This window comes from Muntiacus reevesi, chromosome 3 (genome assembly GCF_963930625.1).
Source record: "Muntiacus reevesi chromosome 3, mMunRee1.1, whole genome shotgun sequence".
NCBI classification, from domain to species: domain Eukaryota; kingdom Metazoa; phylum Chordata; class Mammalia; order Artiodactyla; family Cervidae; genus Muntiacus; species Muntiacus reevesi.
This window is the reverse complement of record NC_089251.1, coordinates 55,957,090-55,982,321: the sequence shown is the minus strand read 5'-3', so window position 1 is coordinate 55,982,321 and position 25,232 is coordinate 55,957,090. Positions and strand designations below refer to the sequence as shown.

The following is a 25,232-nucleotide window of genomic DNA, read 5'->3' as shown; positions in this document are numbered from 1 at the left end:
GTGCCAGCTAAAGCCCATGCAGCTAAACCACAGCAGCTAAAGCCCATGTGCCACAACTACTAAGCCTGCACCCCAGAATGCACAAACCACAACTACTGAGCCTGTGTGCCACAACTACAAAAGCATCTAGAGCATGTGCTCTGAAACAAGAGAAGCCACCACAATGAGAAGCCTGAGCACTGCAAGGAAGACCCAGCACAACCAAATATAAATAAATAAATGATTTTTAAAAAAGAAATAGAGCTCCGCTAATCACAATAGCTAAGATGCAGAAACAACCTAAATGTCCATCAACAGATGAATGAATAAAGAAGATGTGGCACATATATACAGTGAAATATTACTCAGAGATTTAAAAAGCATGAAATAATGCCATTTGCAGTTCCATGGATGGACCTAGAGATTATCATACTAAGTGAAGTAAGCCAGAAAGAGAAAGACAAATACCATATGGTACCTCTTACATGTGGAATCTAAAATATGAGATGAACAAACTTGTCTACAAAATAGAAACAGACTCACAGACATAGAGAACAGATTTATGGTTGCCAAGGGGTGGGGGGAGGGAAGGACTGGGAGTTTGAGGCTGGCAGATGCAAACTATTATCTATAGAATGAATAAACAACAAAGTCCTCCTATATAGCACAGGAAACTATATTCAGTATCCTATGATAAACCATAATGGGAAAAAAACATGAAAAAGAATTGAGTGTGTGTGTGTGTGTGTGTGTGTGTGTGTGTATAGGCTTCCCAGGTGGCACTAGTGGTAAAGAACCTGCCTGCCAATCCAGGAGACGTAGGAGATACAGGTTCTATCCCTGGATCGGGAAGATGCCCTAGAGGAGGGCATGGCAACCCACTCCAGTATTCTTGCCTGGAAAATCCTACAGAGAAGTTTGGCAGGCAGCAGTCCAGAGGGTCACACAGAGTTGGACACAACTGAAGCAACTTAGCATGCACACACACATGTATAACTGAATCATTTTGCTGTATACCAGAGACTGACACAACACTGTAAATCAATTATACTTCAATTAAAAATAAATTAAAAAAAAAAATAGAGCTCCTTTCATATTTGTACATAAGGATATACCTCATCAGTTTTAGTGAATTTGAGATATTGCCTTAACTTAAATATTTCCCTATTGGTGGTTATTTAGGTATTATTCAATATTTTGTTGTTTCCAACAGTGCCACAGTGGCCTATCTCTTTATACATATACCCATGCATGGATGCAAGTATATCTTAAGGGTAATTCTTAGAATACCTTGGCCAAAGGGTAAAAAATATTATCTATTAAAAATAAAAATAAGCTAGTGGCAAAAAAAAAAAAGTCTAGAATAGCCTGGGAATGAGAAAGAGAAATGATTGGGGGACAGTAGCACTGATGCTATAAGTAATTGAGTGGGGTCCCACCATCTGAACCTAGAAGTCAGTTTTGTTTGTAGCCTTTGCTCTAACCAGAGACAAGTTTCTGCCAACACACAGGATGCAGCGTATCTGTGCGTGCTCAGTCACTTCAGTCATGTCCGACTCTTTGCGACCCTATGGACTACAGTCCGCCAGGCTCCTCTGTCCAGGGGGTTCTCCAGGCAAGAATACTGGAGTGAGTTGCCATGCTCTCCTCCAAGGGATCTTCCCAACCCAGGGATAAAACCCGAGTCCCTTATGTCTCCTGCTTTGGCAAGTGGGTTCTTTACACTAGTGCAACCTTGGAAGCCCAATAGGATACAGAAGTTAAGTTAATTCACAAGTATATCTGTGTCTTCAAATGCACTGATGGATTGTGCATTATACAGAAGTACTTAGTCTCTCCAACGAGTCTGGCGCCTGGTTAAAAACCTATATGTGCTTTTTCAGATCTGACTATAAGCTGTACCTGGCATGCCACACAGGTAGGAGGGAAAGCTGCCCTCCCCACAAGAGACTTGGTGCGAGGCCAGTGCACCGCAGTCTCTGAAGGGAGGTGCAGTCAAGGGCTCAGGCCCATCCTGGCAGGTCACACTCTTCGCATACGGGCATTCCTGACCCATGTGCCTTCATTCTTAAGTCTCTCCCTCTCTCTTTTTAACTGAAGTATAGTTGATTAACTGAGGTCTTGAGGTCTTCTTCAGGAGCCTCTACTGAGGCCTGCTTATTGTGAAAGTGGAGTTGAGGGAGATTTTCTTTTCTTTTTTTTTTTTTAGTATTTTCTTGACTGCACCACATAGCATGTAGGATCTTAGCTTCTGGACTGGGGATGGAACCCATACCCCATGCATTGGAAGCATGGAGTCTTAACCACTGGACCACCAGGGAAGTCCCTGGGGGATTTTAAGACATGTTTCCTCATTCTGACTCTGTATCCAGGACTTTTCCACTCCTGACTTCCCCCATCTCTGACCGCCTCACTCACATGCCTCAGGGTCCATAAAACTACAAAGCCTTCAGTTCTGGGTCCCTCAGCAGTGAGCCAACCCTCACATCTGTGCTGATCTACCTGACCCTCCATCTGTGTGCCTTCCTATGGGGGGAAAGTGGACTGAGGGAATCGGTGCCCACTCCAGTCTCAACCTCATGCTTTACCATTACAGGAAGCAATTAAAGTCTTGCTGCTTTCATTGGCTACTCTGACACCTAGAAGCCTAGCTCTCCCAATTCAGCAAGCCCCGACCTCCTCGTTGATAAGACTTTCAATGCTCAGTACTCTCACCATTGATGAGGAAAGAGCTACTCAGGAGGTAAATGTTTTAACCAATCTAAATATCGCCTGGTCTGCACATCGCCCATTTCCGTAAGACTAGGAAAATATTTGTGATAATCTGACAACAAATCTCTTTGCCCATCTGGGCTCTCTATGAGAAACTCTCTGCATCACTTAAAGTGCAAGGGGGCAAGAAGAGGAACTTAAATTTACTAAGTGTCTACTCTCTGTGCCATCTCCTTTATATAGATCATCCTGTTTAATCCGCATAACAGCCCCTCACAGTGGATGTCATGTTCCTATTTTACAATTGAATAAACAGAGTTACTCCCCCAAACTCAAAAACCTGGCAAGCAGTGGCACCAAGGCACTAGCTAGGACCCATCTGTGGTGCTCTGTCCACAGTCAGGAAGGCAAGGGCACCGTGGGTAGCTGGGCAATCCACCCTGGTCCGGCTCTTGAGGAAGATGCCCAAGAGCACCCCAGTAGTGGGCTGCGTGTACCTTCGGGTCGTCTTTCACCCCCAGGAAGAGGTCATCCTTCAGCCCCTTCTGGCAGTGCTCACACGTGCAGTCAAAGTAGTACTGTCTCTTCAGCTGCTTCTTGCGTTCCTCACTGATATTAAGGAAGTCGATATAGGACACCGTCAGCTCCTCTCCTTCTGAGATTTTGCCCAGGGCTCGGAGCTCAATTCTAGACCAAGGTAAAGCAGAAGAGTCAATCAAATCCAGGGTGGGATACATGCTCTTCAAGGTTTCAAGGAGTTGAATCTCAAAGATAACTTCCACTAACACTCTGAGAAAACATTCCTCCAAAAGCGGGAATTGTGACATAAAGGACAGTTTTCTGAATAGGTTTGCTCTACTTGTCATAACAATCAAATCTGCTCCATTCAGTCTGTTGCTCTGGAATCAGCTCAAATAGACTCCCAGTAGAGAGCTGGGCTTGGTCACAAAAGCATATGAAGCTTCCATGTCTGCAATTATCCCTGTGCATTTAGCCACTGATTGTAACAAAAGAAGGGAGAAATAATAAGGTACAAACTTCAAACAAGAGAAGACTTAATAGTCATGTCTGGTTAGTCAGGGACTGCTTCTCTCAGAAACACACATATTCAGTTACCCATAATCTTAGCCCATTATGTCTAATTATAAGCCCTGGCTTACCTAAACTTTTGGCCCAATGGTTCAAGCCAACATTAAATGGGGAGAGTTATGCTTGGAAATCTCTGAAGGCAACTAAAAGCTGGCTCTTTAGTAGCCCACTGCGTTTTTCACTTTTTTGTTTACTGGGGCACATGGATTTGGGGTTGAAGGTGGGTTAGAGACAGCAGATGACATTTCAACTACCTTCCAGCCTAGACCTGAGCCTCCAGTTACCTACAACACTATACAGTTCACCATGTAATAGAGACAGAATGTGCTGAACACAAAAGGCCGCTGCACAACAGACATCCAGCTAAGCCAAACCAGCAGAGACCAGCCCGTGGCCCTCTCAGCCATGCATCTTCTACCCACAAGGCCAGAAGCTATAGTAAGAGTAGTGAGCCCAGCAGACTGTGCTTCTGTATCTAAGCTGTGCTCCTGTATCTCCCCAAGATCCTGGCACCTTCCTTCCCAGAGGGAACCCATCACCTAGAGAGTAAGTGGCAGGATGCGGAGGGCTAGGAAAGCATCTGCAGAGAGGTCCACAGTCATTCCCTTCACCTCCCAGAGAGGCTGAGTCAGATGCCATGTGAAAGGCAGGAGATGGTCTCAGTCAGAGGCAACCCCTTCCACATGTTCTGAGATGACAGCCCAGCAAGGAACAGCGGAATGGCAGTGACACGTGTGTCCAGGTATCTGAGGTGACTGCTTCTCTCAAAGTGGGGTACACTGCCATGCCCAATAAATGTGATCATATATATATATATATATATGTATACTACACATACACACACACACACACACAGCCCTTATATGGAGACCGGCAAAATTGTCATCTTTAGTCCCTTGTTTCCTTTCATCTCCACTCTAATTTTTGACTGTTACTGAAGGAGTGAAAAGCAAAAAGAGAGAAGGGCAAGATGACCTACTCACAGCTCTGCTTAGAATCCTAATATGTCCCAGTACAGGGCATTGACCTCCTCATTTCACAGATGAGGATACTGATACCCAGAGAGGTGAAATAACTTCCATGAAGGTCCCACAGCACTTTGGCAATGGGGCCAAGATTTTGAACTCAAGAGCTTTATCATAACATACCGGCCACTAATTCATAGTTGACCCAGAAGCCGTAAAGAGAATACATGAATAAATACTTACCAAAAACATCACATTTACAGATACCATTTTTAGAACTAGTCTGAGTGAGAAATTGGAGGTTACGAACAAACACACAGTCCTTTAGTAGGTCAGTAATATCAACAGTCCTCATTTCATGGTAAATAGGGTTTAGAGGAATCATGTGTGGTTTTCTAAGATGATGTGGACTGGAAAGGACTGTCATACTTTGGGGTTGGAGAAGAGAAAGAAATGAGGAGCAAAACAGAAGGAAGGAAGGGAGCAAAAGAAAGCACAGCACAGCGGGTAGTGGTAGGTGAAGAACAAGATGATTAACATAAATGCATTAAACATACAGCATTCAGCAAAGATGAGATGTGGGGGAGTGGACAGGCATTACAGACAGACAGCAACCAAGGGGTCTCAGGAAGGGGCAGTCCCAGCAAAAATCAGGCAAGTGAGGGAGATGGGTCAGAGGAACAGGGAGGTTTTCAAAGACTGACCCACCTCATCTGGGTGTGAAACATGGATTTCACTGCCTCATGACTGAAAAACAAAACAGACACCCAAATGGAAATCATTACCATTGGCTCATCCTTTACAGCTAGCAACAGTGCACAGCATTCCAGGTTATGCCATCAAAGCTTTGGCCAGCAAGACCACCTCTCTCCCAACCCCTTCTAGCTGAGCTTCCTTGCCAAGATGTAGCCTGGTATAATGGAAAGTACATTTGATATGGAATGAGAAGTTCTGGGTTCAGAAGGACTCAGCCCTGGACAAATACCCTGGGCCTTGGTATTTTCATCTGTAAGCTGGCAACGAGACTGTCATAAGACAATGAATTCAAAAGTAAAGGGCTACCATATTTTTCAGTGGCAGGGCAAAAAAATGCATGTGAACCATTCATGAAAGATGCTCCTGGTTGCCCAGTCAAGTTTGAACGCCAAATCATGGGCAAATTGGGCTTGGAGTAGCCCTTCAGAGCCTTAGGATCTTCTGAGTGGTACACCAATAGGGCTTCAACTTCAAGTTACCAGTTGCATTGCCACCAAGAAGCAGAATCAAACAATCCTTGGATGGTTTACTCTGGTTAATTTCTCTTTAAATTGAAAATTGAGGGCAAGAGGAGAAGGGGATGACAGAGAATGAGACGGTTGGATGGCGTCATCGACTCAATGGACATGAGTTTCACCAAATTCCGGGAGATAGCGAAGGACAGGGAAACCTGGCGTGCTGCAGTCCATGGTGTCACAAAGAGTTGGACACGACTAAGCGACTGAACAACATCAATTTCTTTTTAAATGAAATAAATGTTCCTGCAGGCATTCTTTTCCATAAATAAGGTAGAGTGCTAAAAAACCACATGGGAAGCTACATATTATTATCCCTCTAAACAAGCTTCTTGGGCATAAGGGTGGCCTCTTTTGATGTCTGTCTTGGGAAGAGTTTGAATGTATCTGGAGACCAGTCACACAGGTAGTATGTAAAAATTGCTGGGATTAGAATTGGACTCCTAACACCACAACCAGTATTCTTTCCACTATGGCGGGCACCTAGACTGTTACTGCAAAGTCACCTTCTTTCACACAACAGCCAAGAAGCTCAGGTACCATATGCCTGTTCAAAATTAGTGGATGCATTGAAGCCAGAGCAGACACTGGTGATGATCTGAAGAATGGGCCCCCAGGTTTCTGTGGTAGTGACAAGAAAGGCACTGGGTCATCACCACTTATGGGAGTGGTACCCAGAAAGACCAGCCCCACTTGTGAATTTGATCCTCTCTGCCTACCAGGGTAACTCCAGACACCAGTCCCCCTGAGGAGGATTCCATGAGGTCCAGGCCAGGAACCCCAAGATGTTTAGGAAGGGAAACACAAATATACCAGGAAAAGATTGTCATCTGGGTCCAAAATAAACTTTCCTGTCTTGAGGGACTTTCTCAAGTGCTCAAAAGCCTAGGCTCAAAAGTCAGGCATGCCCTTGTTCCAGAATTAGGAAGGAAAAGGGAAATCAGAGTCCAGGCTCCACTGGAGCATAAGCTTGTTTCTTGGCTAAGAACCAGAAACCATTATCTTTGGGGGGAAACCTGTTATTGTCAATGGCTTATAATCAACTAGCATCATCATAAGAGCTCGTCTCTAAGAGTAAAAGAAATATTTCTTAGGCCTTTCATCCCCAGTAGCTCAGACAGTAAAGAATCTGCCTACAATGCAGGAGACCCAGGTTCAATACCTGGGTCAGGAAGACCCCCTGGAGAAGGGAATGGCTACCCACTCCAATATTCTTGCCTAAAGAATCCCATGGATAGAGGAGCCTGGTGAGCTACAGCCCATGAGGTCGCAAAGAGTCAGACACCAACTGAGTGACTAACACTTTTCTTCATATCCCCAAAGCTCCCCCAGTCTGAGTCATGGACAACCTGGGTTCATCATGTTTTCTGATGCTTCTCCATTTGCACCCCACCCCAAATTCTGTTCTCTGCCCTTCGGTCCCCTGATCTGTGCCTTCCAGGGGGAGAGGCTGACCTCTGAAGTTTTCATCACCAGATTCCTTGGTCCTCTGGCTTCTGGTTTAGCCAATGGGAGGAGATAAGAAGGTGGGAGGAGAGAGAAATTGGGGTATTTATTCTCTTGGCTCCCTCTCTGCCTGACCACAGTTCCAGCTGTGCCTGGTTTCCCTACAGGCACAGCTGAGCTGTTGGACTGGGGGACAAGGGGCCCCCTCCCATGGCTACAGCTCTCATCAGCCACAGGAACAGCACTTCCTCCATCACCCCTCCAGGTCTAGAGGAGGTCACGATTTCATGTTGCTGCCCAGACCCTGGACACCTCACCATTCTTTTGTCAGTTTCTTCAGCTCTACCTACACTTCTATCAATTGCCCTTTTATTAAATTCTCTTAGGGTAACCCCTGAGTGTGCCTTCTGATTTCTCCTGGTAACTTGACTAACACATGCTCTTGACAAGTGCCTTCTCTGCCGATGATGCTCTGCAATGACCCCTAAAAAGAAAATCTCAGACTTCAAGTTCGAAATTACATAGTAGTTAAAGGTTTATTTAACATATCTCAGCAACTTCAAGAAATATACAAAGACTCAGAAATGCACTTTGCTACCTTCCTCATTACATTTGTCCTCTCTACACTTATTCTGGAATAAAATTTCAATTTTCTATCCAGATGAAATCCGTGCTGGTTCAGGTCCAACAGTTTACTTTTGGTTTAAGTCAAGTGTAGACATGATACCCTACTGTTTGCCATCCCCAGCACACCAACCCAAGCTCAAGACATACTCACTTGCCATTGTTAAATATGACAGTGCAGTTGGGCCAACAGTCATGGTTCACCAGGGCCAGGTTGGGGAAGACACCCACACCCACAGCCTGCAGGCCTCGCTGGTCACTGAGTGTGAAACCATTGCAATTAATCTGCCCAGAAGAAAAGATGAGAGTCAGCTAACAGACCAGACACAGACTTGGTGCAGAACACTAACCAGCTGTTAAAAGTTTTTTAAAAATAGAAGACCTGTTTTCATTCTGGAAATGCTTAGAGAGTTTGGAAACAAAACAGTTAGTCTCCTGATCTCTATGTGATTCCAAATGACCCTCAAGATTAGTACCATGTGAGAGTCTCAATTTGCACCATTACCTTGAAAGTCTGGGGTAGCTGTATTCTAAAAAAGTCCAAGATGGGAATTCTTTCGTGACCCAGTGATTAAGACTCATTGCTTTCACTGCCACGGGCAGGGGTTCAGTCCCTGGTGGGGGATATAGGATCTCACAAGCTACACGGCAGTGCCAGAAAAAGCCACGAACTTCCTCTTGCGTTGTAGAGATTGCGTACAATAATAAAATAATATCTGGGACACTGGGATGATTAATTTTATGTCAATTTGGCTGGGCTGTGGTGACCAGATATTTGGTTAAACATGATTCTGTATGTTTCTAAAAGGTGTTCTTTGGATGAGGTGAACATTTAAATTGGGAGACTTAGAGTAAAGCAGGTCAGCCTGCACAATGGAAGTGGGCCTCATATAATCAGTCGAAGACCTTACTAAAGCCAAACTGATTCCCCAAGTAAGAAGGAATTCTTTCGGCAAACTGCCTTTGTACTTAAAACACAATTCTTCTTTTTGGGTCTTCAGCCTGCTGGCCTACCAGCAGCCCCTACAATCACAAGAGACAGTTCATTAAATCTCTTTCTCACTCGCTCTCTCTCTTTCTACACACACACACACACACACACACACATATCCTTGTGGTTCTGCTTCTCTGGAAAACTCTATTACAGAAGCACTGGCACATAGGGAGGACTCAGAGGGGCTGAGTATGATCATACGATTTTATTACAAGAACTCCCTCCTCAGCCCACTCACCAGCAACCCAGAAGGCACTCAGCCTGCCAGATGGGAGACAAGCCCCCAGAGCCCACAGCCTGAGTCTGCTGACCCACTGGGCTCCCATCCCCTCCTCCCTCATGGCTTCAGGAGGCCTGGATTTGCGGCTCAAGACAGGGCCTTCCAGAAAGCCCCTACTCTCCTCTCCCTGGGTCCCCATGATCAGCCCATTAGGTCTGGAAAAAGGAAGAATATTATTTCCAAAGTGCCCAGTGAGCAAGAAGAAATAGTGATTGGATCTTCATTTTCTTTTCTTTCAAGATTTTGGTGGGGGGCGGGGGTGAACTGTGTTTAGTCTTTATTGAATTTATTACAATATTGCTTCTGTTGTTCTGGTTTTTTTGGCCATGAGACATGTGGGGGTCTTAGCTCCCTGACCACGGATGGAACCCGTGCCCCCTGCATTGAAAGACAAACTCTCAAGCATGAAGTCCCCCTGGGTCTTCATTTTCAGTGTGAAGTAGAGAATATATAGGAAGTGCAGATGAACAAGAAAGTCAATCATCATCCAAATATGCGGTGGGAGATAAAGAGTAGCTTTCGTGTGGGATGTTGATTTCAGACCCCACAGGAATGACCTCGTAGTAAAGCAAGGCCAGAAAGAAAACTGAGTGAGAGCTCCTCATCTAAGGCCTCCTTCCTGCTCCAGAGCTTTTCTTGGCCTCCCCAGTCCACCCTTTCTCTTTTGATGCAGATCATTTTTAAAGTGTTTATTGAATTTGCTACAACACTGCCTCTGTTTTGTTTTGTTTTGTTTTTGTCATGTGTGATCTTAGCTCCACAACCAGGGATTGAACCTGCGCCCCCTGCGTCGGAAGGGGAAGTACTGACTACTGGACCACGAGGGAAGTCCCTCCCCCTCCTCTCTGACCTGGCAGCCCACCTCTACCCCACCCCACCCCCATGTTGGGCGAGCTCTTACGCACCACGCCGAAGATGTGGGAGATGTACTGCATGCTGAACTGCTGGCTCTGCGGCGGCCAGTACTGCAGGAACGTGTCCACGTCCAGCCGCAGCTCCTTCTGCTCCTCCTCCCCGAAGTGCTCCACGTGGTTCTGCAGGTCGTCCACGGAGACCAGGCAGCCCTCGGTGAGTCCGCTGCCCTCTCTCTCCACCCGCCACATGATGCGAGCCGCCAGCCTGTGCGGAAGGGCAGAGTGAGTGAGGCCTTGCTGCCATCATTCTTTCTACAACCCCTTGCGGAGTGCCTCCTGCTGCCCGGCGTGGTGTCGGGCTCAAGATAACAGTTCTGAATTAGATGGGTGGAATGTCTTGCGTCATGAAGCATCTTAGAGTGGTGGCTGGTAGTTTAGTCACGAAGTCCTGTCTGACTCTTGCGATCCCGTGGACTGTAGCCCGCCAGACTCCTCTGTCCATGGGATTTCCCAGGCAAGAATACTGGCGTGGGTTGCCATTTCCTTCTCCAGGGGATCTTCCCCACCCAGGGATCAAACTCACGTCTCCTGCATTGCAGGTGGATTCTTTACTGAATGAACTACTAGGGAAGCCCTCTTAAAGTCCGGGAGACCTAAGTTGAAAAGATAATCTAAACTAGTGCTGAGTGCTCTGCCCAAAATCAAACAGGGTGACCTGAGGGGGTGCGGGGAGAGGAAGCCAAGGTGCTCAGGAGAGGCTGGAGGAGGCACAGGGGGCTGCCAGTGGAGTGAACAGGAGCCAGCCCTGTGCAGATGGGGAAAGAGCAGCGAGTACAATGGCCCTAGAGAGAGACAGAGAGCTTGGCGTGATTAGAAGCAGCAAAGTGGGGACTTCCCTAGTGGTCCAGTGGTTAAGACTCTGAACTTCCACAACAGGGCACATGGGTTCAGTCCCTGGTTGGGGAGCTAAGATCCCACATGCTGCAGGGTCCAGTGAAAAGAAGCGGGGGTGGCGGGGGGAGAAACAGCAAGGTGCTGGAGCTAGGGAGCAAGGAGAGGAAAGTGAATAAAGGTGAAGACGGAAGCGGAAGCCATATTGTGTGGGTCTGGGAAACCATGAGAGGGGTCAGGGGACACAGTGAGGTTCAGTCACCTGTGTCTCTCCTGACCCTGCGGCTAACTGAGATGAGCACTGGAGAAGAAGTCTGATGACTCCACTTCTTACTGTGTGACTCTGGACAAGTTGCTTGCCCTCTCTGAACCTCTCCAATGGCGATTAAATGAGGGTAATACACATTCCCTGCCATTCTAACCTCCAGAGGGCTGGTTCTCATACTGCCCTCCCTTTACAGAAGGCAGGAGGAGACCAAAGAAAGAGGCCCACCACTCCAGATTGGTGGTGGCATTCTGAACCTGCAGCACACTCACTTAGAAAGCTTGTCTTGGGTGACCACTGATAAATAGATCTTTCACAATATACATGTATAGCAAATCAACACAATGTACAATACATTTTAAATATCAATATCTTACGACTTAAGCAATTACACCTCAATAAGAGGGAAATTTATAAATAAATAAAATTGCACATGAAATTACAAAAAGAAGGAATAGGGGGAAAGAAGAAGTAAGATTTCAACAGATGGAACTAAGGGGGACAGGGGATGGGGAGGCTGACTAAGCAATTTCATTGTGCAGTTTCCCATAAGTTCCCAGGATATGATGATTCCAGTCTGGGCTTTAACTTCACAGTTAAAACTCTTAGTTCAAATGCTCCAGCATCACCATCCCCATCTCCTCCACTCTCCATTGCTGGCTGCCTAAGCACCTACCTGCAGTCTAGCATCAGGTCCTACCCTGGCGGAGCCTCCTGAACTTGGTAGCTCTGGAATTAAGGTATTGATGCAGAGATTTTTGCAAATGCAAATCCCTTTCAGGTGCAATGAGTCCAGAGGGCTAGTGTACAACCATGAGGGTGAGTAGAGCTGTGATAATTTGAGAAGTTCTATTTTTTTAAAAAGAAGTTAGTTGCTATTGAGCTCACATTTTGCCACATCTTCACTTTTTTTTAAGAGAAGCCAGAAATCTTAATTTTTTTAATGTGCAACTTCCTAATTTTTTGACACGGCAGGTCAGTTTTTAATTAATTTTTATTAGAGTATACTTGATTTACAGCATTGTGTTAGTTTCAGTTGCTAACCATAAGTTTGTTCTCTACATCTGTGACTCAATTTCTCTTTGGTAACTATGTTCATTTGGACCTTTTTTGTTTTTAGATTCCCCATATAAGCCATATTATATGATATTCGGATCAATCTTTTTTTAAACATTGAGGAGCCATACAGAACAAGTCTGCAGCCAGCTCCACCCGGTGGAGATTCCCTCATAAATGGGAATCTTCCCAGACCAAGTGTGGTGGGACTTCCCTGATGGCTCAGACGATAAAGAATCCACTCGCAATGTGGGAGACTTGGGTTCGATCCCTGGGTTGGGAAGAGCCCCTGGAGGAGGGCATGGCAACCCACACCAGTATTCTCACCTGGAGAATCCCTGTGGACAGAGAAGCCTAGCAGGCTATAGCCCACGGAGTCGCAAAGAGCCAGACACAATTGAGTGACTAAGCACAGCCCAGACCGAGGGAGGGCACAGAAGAAGCAATCATAGTCTCCTTGGGGCTCTCTCCTGGTTTGCTCTTAGCCCAGCTTGCTTGGACTGAGGCGTGGTGCCCCCGCTGCCACCCCACTCCTCACCTGACATTTGGGAATCCAAAGCCCCACCCCAGGGCCCAGCTCTGACCTGATGTTCTCGTTGGGCACCTTGCCATATCTCTTGATGGCCGAACATTCGTTCTTGTGGTTCAGCCAAGCATCCTTCTGGCAGGTGCGGTCACAGTAGTGGGCAAACTTGCACTGCCCGCATCGGTGGAGCTTCTCCTGCCTCTTGAAGCAGGTGTGGCACACAACATTCACAAGGCTGGAAAGAGAGGGAGAGAACTGTGACCACGAGGCACCACTCCGGCTATCGGGAGACACGTTTGGGTGTGGGCTCGGTGGGCTGTCCTTGTCCTCTCAGCTTCAGAGTCCCACCTTTCAGAATGAGGGGCTTGGTTTCCAAAGGTCCCTTCCAGCTGTAACCATTCTTTTTTATAATTTTATTTATTTATTTTTGGCTCTTCTGGGTCTTCCTTGCTGCGAGGGTTTTCTCTAGTTGCAGCAAGCAGGGGCTACTCCTTAGTTGCAGTCCCAGGGCTTCTCATTGCGGTGGCTTCCCTTGTTGCAGAGCGCAGGCTCCAGGGCTCCAGTAGCCGTGGGTCTCTAGAGCCGTGGGACTCTAGAGCACAGACTCAGTAGCTGTGGTGCTCGGGATTTGTTGCTCCACAGCATGAAGGATCTTCCCAGATTTGAACCCATGTCTCCTGCATTGGCAGGTGGATTCTTCACCACTGAGCCACCAAGGAAGCCCTGGAACTATTCTTTTGGCAGATATTTTTCAGTGAAACTAATGAAGGGGACACTGTTGAACTCTGCAATAAACCCTTCAGTTTAATTCAGTAAGTATAGATTTACGACCTGTATGCGTTAGGCACTGGGAATGTCACAAGTTGCTGGAGGAACAATTGAACCTGGGGTCACCAGGCAACATGAGCAGCACTTTAACAGGAGGGACACAGGGTGTTCCTGGATCACAACATAAAGTTCCCCTTTAGGACCCAGGGAAGTCTTCTAAGCCAAGGGAGTGGGTGGAAATTCCTCATAGTCCTCTTGCTGAAAGTCACAGGTCATTAGCACCATGGCGTGGGAGAGAGCATTCTGTGTCACGTGTCATTCTCGTTGTTGAAATAGAATGTCCTTTGCCCCAAAGAATAAAAAAGTCATAATTATCTACAGTATAATGGGACATGACCTGTTTTACCCAAAATGACATCTACACATTTATGTCATAGTTCTGTGTGTTTGGCAAGAGTAAGAATGACAGAGTTACTGATGTCACCAGTGTTATGTGGTGTGTTCTCTTGGCTCAGAGAGAAATTGGAAGTGATGGGTGGCCAACTCCACAAACTGCTCTGCCCCATCTGCTGTGAGGTGCAATGCCAGTAATTAATCATAAAGTGCTCAAGGGTTTGAAAGGTTAGTGCTTACTTACAGGTTAGGTTATTCCCATTGTAATGTCTTCCTCACTCCCTTGTATTCCCTGAAGTTTTCCCAACAAGAAAGGAAGCATAGAATCACTTGCAATTGCACAGAGTTGCAGCCCATTAATTACTATGCCACTACCACTACTTGGACCAGGAGAAGGCTAGGGGCAGAGCCCCAAGATACTACAGTATAGACCTCACCCCATACTGGGTGATGGAGAGACCTTTGCAACAATGTATATAATCCTTTATCAGGCCTTGACTCAATTCAACCACCAGTTCACAATATCTTGCCTTCATTTTGTCTCATCAGAATCTTTACAGTCACTTTGTTATAATAAATGTGTTTTAATTACAATCCATGAGAAGAAAACATGATCAATCTCCTAGTGAGCTCATGGTGGGTCCCAAATGTTAACCACCAAATCATTGTCTCCAGGCCCCCAATCTGTTTTAAATTCCATTCTACAATTTTGAAATTTTGGGGAAAAAAAGCTACAAGGATATGCTGTACAACACAGGGAATATAGCCAATATTTTGTCATAGCTATAAATGGAGTATAACCTTTAAAATTTGTGAATCGCTACATTGTAGACTTGTGACATATAATACCACAGATCAACTATACTTTAATTAAATAAAGTTCTAAGACCACTTTCTGACTTATTTATTTTATTGAAGTATAGTTGATTTACAATGTTTCCAGTATACAGTAAGGTGATTCAGTTATACATACATATATATATATACATATATATATGTATATATATATATATCCTTTTTCAGATTCTTTTCCATTATAGGTTATTACAACATATTGAATATAGTCCCCTGTGCTATATAGTAGGTCCTTGTTGTTTATCTATTTTATATATAGTAGTGTGTATCTGTTAATCCCACATTCCCAGCTTATCCCTCTCCCACTTAAAACCACGTCTTAGATTCCAGGAGAAAGACTGCTTCTACCAGCCAGCTTAGCTGATGACCTTCACCAAGCCATGGTTCTCCTCCTTAGTCTCATTTTTTCAGTCCCCACAAGAGTCCCATTTACACAGTGCTTTGCAATTTTCAGAGGTATTTTTAAGCAATTCTCTTTCGTTAAACCTTCGCAGCAACCCTTTAGTGTATAGGTCATCACTGTCTTCCCAGGGATATTATTCTCATAGGGGTCCCTAGTGCCTGACACTGTTCCCAGCACAGAAGGCAGAGGAAGCTCCCAAACCTACCTGCTCTGTATACAGCCCTGAGTGTGCCCTGCCCCAGCCATCGGGTCCCTGCTCTCTCTTTCCTCTGCAGCCCTGGGTTGTATCATCTGTCAGAGTCAAGAGGGATGGAAAGGCAGCTGCTGCTCAGCTCCTTGTATGGAAATAACCGGTTCCTGGACAGATAAATGCAAATAGAAGGCGCCTGCAAGGTAGATGAGCCCTCTAAAAACACAGCCAGAGAGGACTGGACTAACTGTTCTGGCTTCCTGGGCTACCTAAAAACTTATAGCCTGAGAGGAGGTCTCCCCTCAAAAATTGCAGGGAAAAGCATCTGTCTTAAAGAACATCACATCTGGGAGGGGGTTTCAGGTTGGAGGGGTGGACACATATATACCTATGGCCAATTCATGTTGATGTATGGCAAAAACCATCACAATATTGTAAAATAATTATCCTTCAATTAAAATAATTAATTTTAAAAAAGAACATCGCATCCCTCAAGTACCCAGAGAACTTTACAATATTTTGAACTCCTTTCTTCCTTGTTCCTTCCCATCTTTCTTCTTTCACAAGTTTTTATTGGGCATCATTTACAACAATGTGGATGGACCTGGAGGCCATTATGCTTAGTGAAATAAGTCAGAAAGAGAAAGATAAGTAATGTTTGCTATCACGTATCTGTGGAATCTAAAAAATAAAATCAACAGATGAGTATAACAAAAACAGAAACAGACTCACAGATATAGAGAACAAACTAGTGGTTACTAGTGGGGAGAGGAAAGGTGGAAGGGTCGTGATAGAGGTACGGGATTAAGAGACACAAACTACTGGGATTTCCCTCGCAGTCAAGTGGCTAAGACTCTGCACTTCCAATGCTCGGGGATGCAGTTTCAATCCCTGGTTGGGGAACTAAGATCTCACATGCTGTAATGCAGCCAAAAGATAAAAAAATAAAGAAAATTTTTAAAAAGAAGGTATTGTTTTTAAAAAAAAAGTCTCATCGTTGATAATGATTCCATGACCCTACCACCTCCTTCTGTAAAGACATATTTTTTTAAAAAAGAAATACAAACTACTATGTATAAAATAAATAAGTTGTAAGGAAATAAGCTATAAGGATACAACACAGGGAAATATAGCAAGTGTTTTGTAATAACTTTAGATGGGGTATAATCTATAAAAATACTGAATCAGTGTGTTGTACTCTTGAAACTAACATGGTATTGTAAATTAAAAATACTTCAATTTTTGCATTTTTTGTTTTATTTCTATTTTTTACTATAGTTCCATTTTAAAAGTAAATTAAAAGTTTTAAGTTTATTAAAAAGCATCTATTGAGCATCTATTATGTGCCTTGCCTTGAGCTAGCTGACAGAGATAAAGAAGATAGACTTTGCCTTCAAGCAGTTCCCAGTTTGGGCTGGGGCATAAACACATATAAGGAAGGTGAGGCATGCCCCCCAGGAATCCTGCTGCAGGATTCAAGGTCAAGGAAGGAGGAATCTGGGAAGGCCACCACCAAAGAGGCAGGGAGGCATGGTTCTGACCGTCTGAAGATGAGCTGAGTTATACATAGAACATAGAAGGTCAAGTGCTTCTGCCACAGAGAGGCACTAGCATGAGTCAAGGGCTTCCGTGGGGGAAGCAGTTAGGGCAGGTGTGTCTAGGAGACAGGAGGAACTGTTTGACAAGATCACATTATTGGGAAATAATGTTGGAAAAATGACTGGACTGTAGGGGACCTAGAATGCATCTTTCAGTGGTAAGACCTTATTCTGCAGGCGGGGGGTGGGGGTGGGGCGGGGGGGGGGGGGAGGAGGAGAGAGAATGGGTCCAATGGAGGCTTCTGCAGAGAGGAGAAACATGGCCAGAGTTGGGACACTCAGTTTATCTTTGCTACGGCATCTACCTAATGTCATTTTTTAATTATTTATTTGTTTGTTTTTGGCTTTGCTGGGTCTTTGTTGCTGCTCGGGCTTCTCTCTAGTTGTGATGGGGGACGCTCTCTAGTTGCAGTGTGTGGCCTTCTCGTTGCAGTGCCTTCTCTTGTTGCAGTGCATGGGCTCTTGGCGAGTGGGCTTCAGTAGTGCTGTACATGGGCTCTAGACCTCAGTAGTTGTGGCATTTGGGCTTTGTTGCTCCACAGCATGTGGGATCTTCCTGGATCAGGGATCAAACCCTGTATCTCCTGCATTGGCAGGTGGATTCTTCACCATTGAGCCACCAGGGAAGGCCCCCAATCTTGTTTTTAAATGACCCATGTCAATCCTTAAGGGATTAACGTTTGCACAGTTATTTACCTTAGCAGAAGTTAGGTGGTGCTACATCCCTAGACCAGACCTAGAGATTTTTAACATTTCTTTCATTAAAATCGCAACTTTCAAGATTTTCTCTGCCATAGCTCCCAGGACAAGGCTCACACACCTCACTCAGACCTGGATGCACCTCCCACACTCTACTAAACCCCTCTTCCCAGACTCAGAACACATCTTCAGATGCAAATGAGAGAAGGTGACATTGTTTGGGGGACAACTTGGCATTTGACCTAATCTATGCTTAAAAGGCTATTATCCCCAAACTTCTGCATTTAAGGATTAGTTAATAAAGTTTAGCAACACAGCTCACTATGGGTCATGTGACATATCAACACGTCTGACCTCCGCAGATGAATTAAAGTGCCAAATTAAAGATACATGTCTAAATCTACTCTGTGGTTTTCCTTAACATCAAATGCAAATGTTGAAGACTGTAACCTGAATACTTTCACAGTTACTTACTCATTTTCTGAACTATCTGTTCAGGAATTTCTCTAATCCCTTTATTAAATTATTTCCATTTATAGCATCATTTATATCCCACCACCTACCTCCCAGCTGTTACCAGATTAAGGCCACCACATGTATTTGTGCATATGCCATGGTTAATTCTGGTGGTTCCCCTGGGTCCACATAGAATTACATGTGCTGAAAACCCTGCCCTCTCTGCTGGACCTGAAGAAGCTCATAGCTGGTTTAATTTTCAAAAAAGCCCAGCTGACAGTAATTTGTTCTAAAATAACTTTCTTTTCAAACTCTCAGACTTAGAGAATGAATTTGTGTTGTCGGGGGAAAGGATGAGGAGAAGGGATAGTTAGGGAGTTGGGGATGGACCTGTACACCCTGCTATATTTAAAATGGATAACCCACAAGGACCTACTGTATAGCACAGGGAGCTCTGCTCAGTGTTATATGCAGCCTGGATGGGAGGGCGTTTGAGGGAGAATGGATACATGTATGTGTATGGCTAAGTCCCTTCGCTGTTCACCTAAAACTATCACAACTTTGCTTGTTAATTGACTAAACTCTAATACAAAATAGAAAGTTTTTAAAAAAAACTTTCTTTTTCTCATATTTTCATCTTTTTTTTCCCCTGCTCAGATAGATAGATAGGTTCTCTTGGGCACTTCCAACTCTTTAAACAGAATTATTTAGGAGTTTGTGAAAAACTTTAAAAAAAAAAAAACCTGGCAGTCTACAGCCCATGAAGTTGCAAGAGTCGGACACAACTTAGTGACTAACCAACAACAACAAAGGAAAGTAACACATTGGTTTATTATTATAAACATTTTTTTCCTGTGTCAAAGTGAAAGTGTCCAACTCTTTGCAACCCTGTTGACAGTAGTCTGCCAGGCTCCTCTGTCCATGAATTTCTTTAGGCAAGAATACTGGAGTGAGTTGCCATTTCCTTCTTCAGGGGATCTCCCCGCAGGGATCAAACTGGGGTCTCCTGCATTGCAGGCAGATTCTTTACCATCCAAGCCACCAGGGAAGCTCCTAGAAATGAATCTGTCTGCCATTGCAGGAAGACACAGGTTCAATCCCTGGTCAGGGAAGATTCCCACATGCCGCGGGACAACTAAGCCTATGTAAAGTTAAGTACAGAGCAAAAGGAGACCAGAGAAACCTTGAGCAACTCGAGCTCATCCACCATGCTTGGGGTCTCACGCACTTTCAAAGACCAAATCCATAAAAGACGACTCCTTGGTAAATTGACCTCATCCACCTACTTTGCCTTCATCCCTTTCCAGCATGAAACTCAGAATCCCCAAAAAGCATGGCACACAGGCGCCCCTCTAAACATCAGTTTCGGCTGATTCGAAGTGGCTGCCTGGAGCACCTGTTAGAGAGAACAGTGAGGCCAAGTTGGAGTTCAGGAAGAAGGTGTTGCCTGACTGGTTAGCCATGCCTACTGGGGATCCTGGTGCCCAAGTGCTGCACACTTGCCAAGTCTCAGTGGGTGATCTCTGTTTTATTCTTGGCCTCTTATGTTTAAGCAGGTGACCTGTTTTTCCAACCAACCAAATTAAAGAGATTCTAACCAGACTAAGGGCTATATAATAAGGGCCTGGAGAGCTGCTCTGAATGCTAAGCCCAGTCTATTCTAGCAAAGACACAATTCAACTCGCAAGTCAACATGACACAGTGCAGCATTATATTTTAAAGCTAAATATCTCATGCATTATGAACCAGAAATTCCACTCCTAGGATACACACCCCATGATCTGTTCACCAAGAGATACAAACAAAAATGTCCATAGCAACTACTTGCAGGAGGATGGAAACATAAATTGTGGTACATACACATACAGAGCTTACTCATTTTGTTAGTTACACAAAACCAAATGGATAAATAATAGAAGAACATTTAAATGAAAGAAGCAAGAGCATAAAACCACCTATAACTGTATACCTTGGTTTAAAAGATGAAAAACAAGCTATAAAAACTAAATTATATTATTGTTTAGGAATATGTACATATATGACAAAACTATCATTGAAAACACAGGGGAATAAGTAACATGAAATTCAGGATACTACTGTAGTTACCTTTGGGGCAAGTATGGGACAGGACAGGGAAAGATAGGCAAGATGAATGTAACAGAATGTTCTAGTTAAGTAGGATGGTGTTTTCACAGGGGTTCATTTATTGTAATGCTTCATGTATGTTCGTGTGTGTACTCAGTCACTCAGTCATGTCTGACTCTTTACAATCCCATGGACTTTAGCTGGCCAGACTCCTCTGTCCATGGAATTTTCTAAGCAAGAATACTGGAATGGGTTGCCATTTCCTACTCCAGGGAATCTCCCCGATGCAGGGATCAAACCCTCGTCTGTTGCATCTCCTGCATTAGCAGGCAGATTCTTTACCACTGTGCCACCGGGGAAGCCCTGTAATGATTCACAGAATATACACATATACATACATATATATTTCATGTATTGTTTGCAAGAAGAGATTGTCATTTAATGCACTACTCAACTAAAGATAAAATCTTCATTTTTGTGTTTGGAAGTTAATACAGATAGCCTGGTTTTCAGTAACACAGTGTTAGAAAATGCTTCTTTCATAAGGTGACTTTTGTGGGTCACCTGGTCCTACCTCCCCAGTCAGGTTTCTCCCTTACAGTGGCTGAATCTCACCAGGGGCCTAAAATTGGAGTGAGGATAGGATGAGCAAAGCTTTCCTCTGATGCTTCTCTAAGCTGTCTCAGGTACACCCAAGCAGTTCCCTCATCTTTGCAGTGATGAGTTTGATTATATCACTTATTTTTTAACTATAAAGCAGTCATTTCAATTTCTATATTTCTTTCTTTTTTATTGAAATATAGTTGTCTTGAAATGTTGTATTAGTTTCAGGTGTACTGGGTAAATCACTTTTAAAAATAATCCTTTTTATTTTTTTAATCATTTTAAAGATCATTTACTCTAATCATCCTAATCTTTATTACTATCATAACAATAAGATTTTATTAGCATTTGATCTGCAACATGCACTAAAGTTGTTTTTATATAGTTATTGCTTAAAATGAATGATGAATTTTTTATAATAAGAAAAACATGTAAACAATCTAAATGTCCAGTTATAAAGGAATGGTCAGAAAGTATGAAGTCTTAAACTCTACAAAGAGAGTATAGTAACACAGAAGATACCTAAATCATTAAATGAAAATCTTCCCAGGTCGGGAAGTGGTAAAAAAAATCTGCCTGCCAGTGCAAGAGACCCAAGAGGGGGAGGTTTTATCCCTGGGCCAGGAAGATCTCCTGTAGTTAGAAATGGCAACTCACTCCAGCATTCTTGTCTGGAAGATTCTGCAGACAGGAGCCTTGTGGGCTACTGTCCATGGGGTCCCAAAGAGTCAGACATGACTGGGCCTGCTCGAAGTTTAGATAAGATCCCAACTAATAGTACAAATAAATGAAACCTATGTTTTAAAATGGGTTTCCCTGGTGGCTCAGTAGTAAAGAATCCACCTGCCAATGCAGGAGACTCAGGTTCAGTCCCTGACTTGGGAAGATCCCTTGGAGAAGGGAATGGCAACACACTCTAGTATTCTTGCCTGGGAAATCCCATGGATAGAGTAGCCTGTAGGGTCACAAAGAGTCAAACACGACTTAGTGACTAAACAACAACAAAGTTTTAAAATAAGCTGGAAGGAAATAGACAACCATGTCAATGTTAGCTTCATGTGAAGATACACTTTTTTCTTCCTAAGTTTTACTCTTGTAACGGAAGCAAAATCCACTCAACTTAGGACACTCTTGAAAGGGAAACTGATTGGCAATATTGGTTTTTAGGGAGTTGAAGACACCCATGGATCTTCTATAAAAGGCAAGATGGCGACTCAGTAATAGTACTAAGATCGTTGTTCAGAGTTCCTGTGTTTCTGGCTTTTTCTGTCTTAATTCTGAATCCAATTGCTTCCTCAACTGCCCCCAACACACCCACACAAGTAAATAAAGTGAGACACACTCCCCCTGAAGAAGTATTATTGTCATCTCAGCCTCTCTAAATTCCTCAGCTGTAGTTAGCCATATACTCCATTCACAGCCTTTTCCCTGAAGGTCTTGGTGGGCAGGAAGAAATGAGAATTTGAATGCTACTTAAATTATCTCTGAAAAGCTGTGCCTATTCTCAGGATGGTCATACAGTGAGTCAACCAAGAAATCTAGGTTATCAGAGGCCATCTTAATTGAGACCACATCAGTGTCAGTCAGGTCACCCCAATTTAGGGGCTCAGAGAATACTGTCATAATGTTATCACAGTGGAGGTTTTTTTTTTTTTTTTTAATAAAGATTATCACTACTGGTTCAGGAAGATCCACTGAAGAAGGGTATGGAAACCCACTCCAGTATTCTTGCCTGGAGAATCCCATGGACAGAGGAGTCTGATGGGCTACAGACCATGGGGTCGCAAGGAGTCGGACACAACTAAAGCAACTGAGCACGCATGCATGCAAAAGTGCGGTGGTCAAGTTATGGACAGGACTATAGGGGAAATGGGAATGTAAATTTAGTAGATTTGCTTTGGAGGGCCTATTGAAATGGAAAACAGCACACCCCAACGCACAGTGATTTCTCTCCTAGCCAGTTAGCGTAGCGAATAATCACACATGTATGCAAGTGGACACGGTCAAGGATTTCAATCACAGAAACATTTGCTTTTATGAAAAATTGGAAACCACCAAATGTCTCTCAACAGGGCAATAGATTTTCAAAAGTTCATACATACATATGGTAAAATACCCACAGCAGTTAAAATTGGTGGTCCATATAGCATATGGACCAACATGGATAGACTTACATGTGCGCAAAAAAAAAAGAAAAAAAACCTCACAGATCTTTGAGGATTTAAAAGAAGTGGCTATAGACTTAACAGTTCCCATGAGGATAAATATCAAACCATGTTGTTTAGTGAAAGGAGCAAGTTCAAGGATAACATCGAAAGTGTGATATTATTGGGAGTTCCCTGGTGACCTAGTGGTTAGGATTCTGTGCTTTCACTGCCATGTCCCAGGTTCAATCCCAGGTCAGGGAACTGAGATTCCCCCAAGCCACACAGTGTGGCCAGGAAAAAAAAAGTACCATTTCTGTTAAAAAGAAAAAACAAACTACAGCTATGCATTTTGATAAGTATATATATATATGTATGTAGCTAGAGAGATATAATAGTACAAGAACATTCTAGAAGGAAACACATTAAAATCAAAACAAGGATTACCTCTGAAGAAAGACAGAGGGAACTGGGACCAGGGGTGGGAAAGGGGGAAAGGTGAAACAGGATTACAGTTCATTGGTGATATTCTCATTTTCAAAGGTAAATGGATTCCGGTGTTACTTGTGTGTTTGCAATTACTTTTTTAAAGTCTCAGCAATTACTTAATCCTGTAATATACTTATTACACCTCAGAAGCAAAACAACATGGAGCCTTCCATGGAAGACTGTCTCCTAGACACCACACCGCCTTTTCACTCCCTTTCCCTCTACCGTCCCCACACACAGCACTCCCACTCGGCCAAGTTCACTTATGTTCTGAGTGCTTGTGTTGTGCTTAGTCATTCAGTAATGTCCAACTCTTTGGGACCCCATGGACTGTAGCCCGCGAGGCTCCTCTCCATGGGATTCTCCAGGGAAGAAAACTGGAGTGGGTAACCATTTCCTTCTCCAAGTGATCCTCCCCACCCAGGGATTGAACCCAGGTCTCCTGCATTACAGGCAGATTCTCTACCGTCTGAGCCATTAGGGAAGCCCAGTGTTCTGAGAGCATGCCCTAAAGCCTTCAATCACCTTTGCAGCCCTCCTAGGCACCAGAGTAAATCCCATTGACCCTGACCCTTTGCAGAAAAAGTAATGCCAGCAAACAGTTAGCTGTGCATGTACCCTTCATTATCAACAGCCGCATGAATTGCATCCCTTTCCATGATTATTTTTTCATTTTATTAATTAGAGGATAATTGCTCTACAATGTTGTGTTAGCTTCTGCCGTACAACAATGGGAATCAGCTACATGTATACATATACCTTCTCCCTCTTGAGTCTCCCTCCCACCCCACCCCTATCCCACCCCTCCAGGCCATCACAGATCACCAGGCTGAGCTCCCTGTGTTATATAGCAGCTTCCCACTAACCACCTGTTTTACACACAGTAGTGTACATATGTCAGTGCTACTCTCCCTCAATTTTGAGAGCAAAGTATTTGAGAGTGTGGCACTGGCCAAATCACCAGGAGGAAAGATGGCAACAACCCAATTCCATACCTGTCAAAAACCACAGCGGAATAAGCCCGCTCTGCGAAGATGATGTCGGCAGCCCAGAACTCCTTCGTGGCCTTCAGACCTCTGCCTTTGCCCTCAGCAGTGAAGACCTCCACATTCTCCATTTCCCCTATTGTCATCTCAGAGTCTTCAGGCAGCTCGGCAGATATTTAACACTGAGCCAAGTCCCTTGTCCTCGCAGCTATTTCAGCACCTTCAGCATCCCAAAGAGCAAGTCTATAAATGGACAAGCACCTCCCCTTCCCTACCCCCTCCAGTCCCTGGGCCCTCTCTCCCTCCCCCTTCTGCTTCTTTTCCTGTGACCAGGATGGGGCAGGCCAGAGGACACTGATCTGGGAAGGATCCCCGCCACCGCCCAGCCAAGCTGACAAAGTAGCAAAAGACCATGGTCTGGTGTGCTTCTCAAATTGGGCCTGAAAACTTTGGAAAAGTTCCTTTGCAAGGAGTAGTTAAGTCCTGGATTGCAGTCATGCTCAGCTTTAGTTGGAATGGGCAGCACTTGGTCAGTAGGGTATTTTTAGCAACCAGATGCCTCTGTCAATCCAAAGCAGAGACAGCTGAAGTGGTCCAAGAGAAGAGGCGAG

At 44.3% G+C, this 25,232-nt stretch overlaps 1 protein-coding gene across 2 annotated transcripts in view; it reads right to left on the bottom strand.

The window, feature by feature from the left end:
- The window catches only part of SMYD1 (SET and MYND domain containing 1), a 44,308-nt gene extending 19,506 nt beyond the window's left edge, over nucleotides 1-24,802 (bottom strand). Inside the window, exons 1-6 of one of the 2 annotated variants that reach the window (XM_065929168.1) lie at nucleotides 24,631-24,802; nucleotides 13,011-13,187; nucleotides 10,266-10,479; nucleotides 8,241-8,371; nucleotides 5,454-5,492; nucleotides 3,189-3,378 (exon numbers count right to left, since the gene is read on the bottom strand). In XM_065929168.1, the coding sequence (XP_065785240.1) occupies nucleotides 3,189-3,378; nucleotides 5,454-5,492; nucleotides 8,241-8,371; nucleotides 10,266-10,479; nucleotides 13,011-13,187; nucleotides 24,631-24,767 (888 nt within the window). In that variant the 5' untranslated portion in view covers nucleotides 24,768-24,802. The remainder of the gene's footprint in view (nucleotides 1-3,188; nucleotides 3,379-5,453; nucleotides 5,493-8,240; nucleotides 8,372-10,265; nucleotides 10,480-13,010; nucleotides 13,188-24,630) is intronic. The other variant, XM_065929169.1, reaches the window with a different exon arrangement.
- Nucleotides 24,803-25,232: the final 430 nt, after the last annotated feature.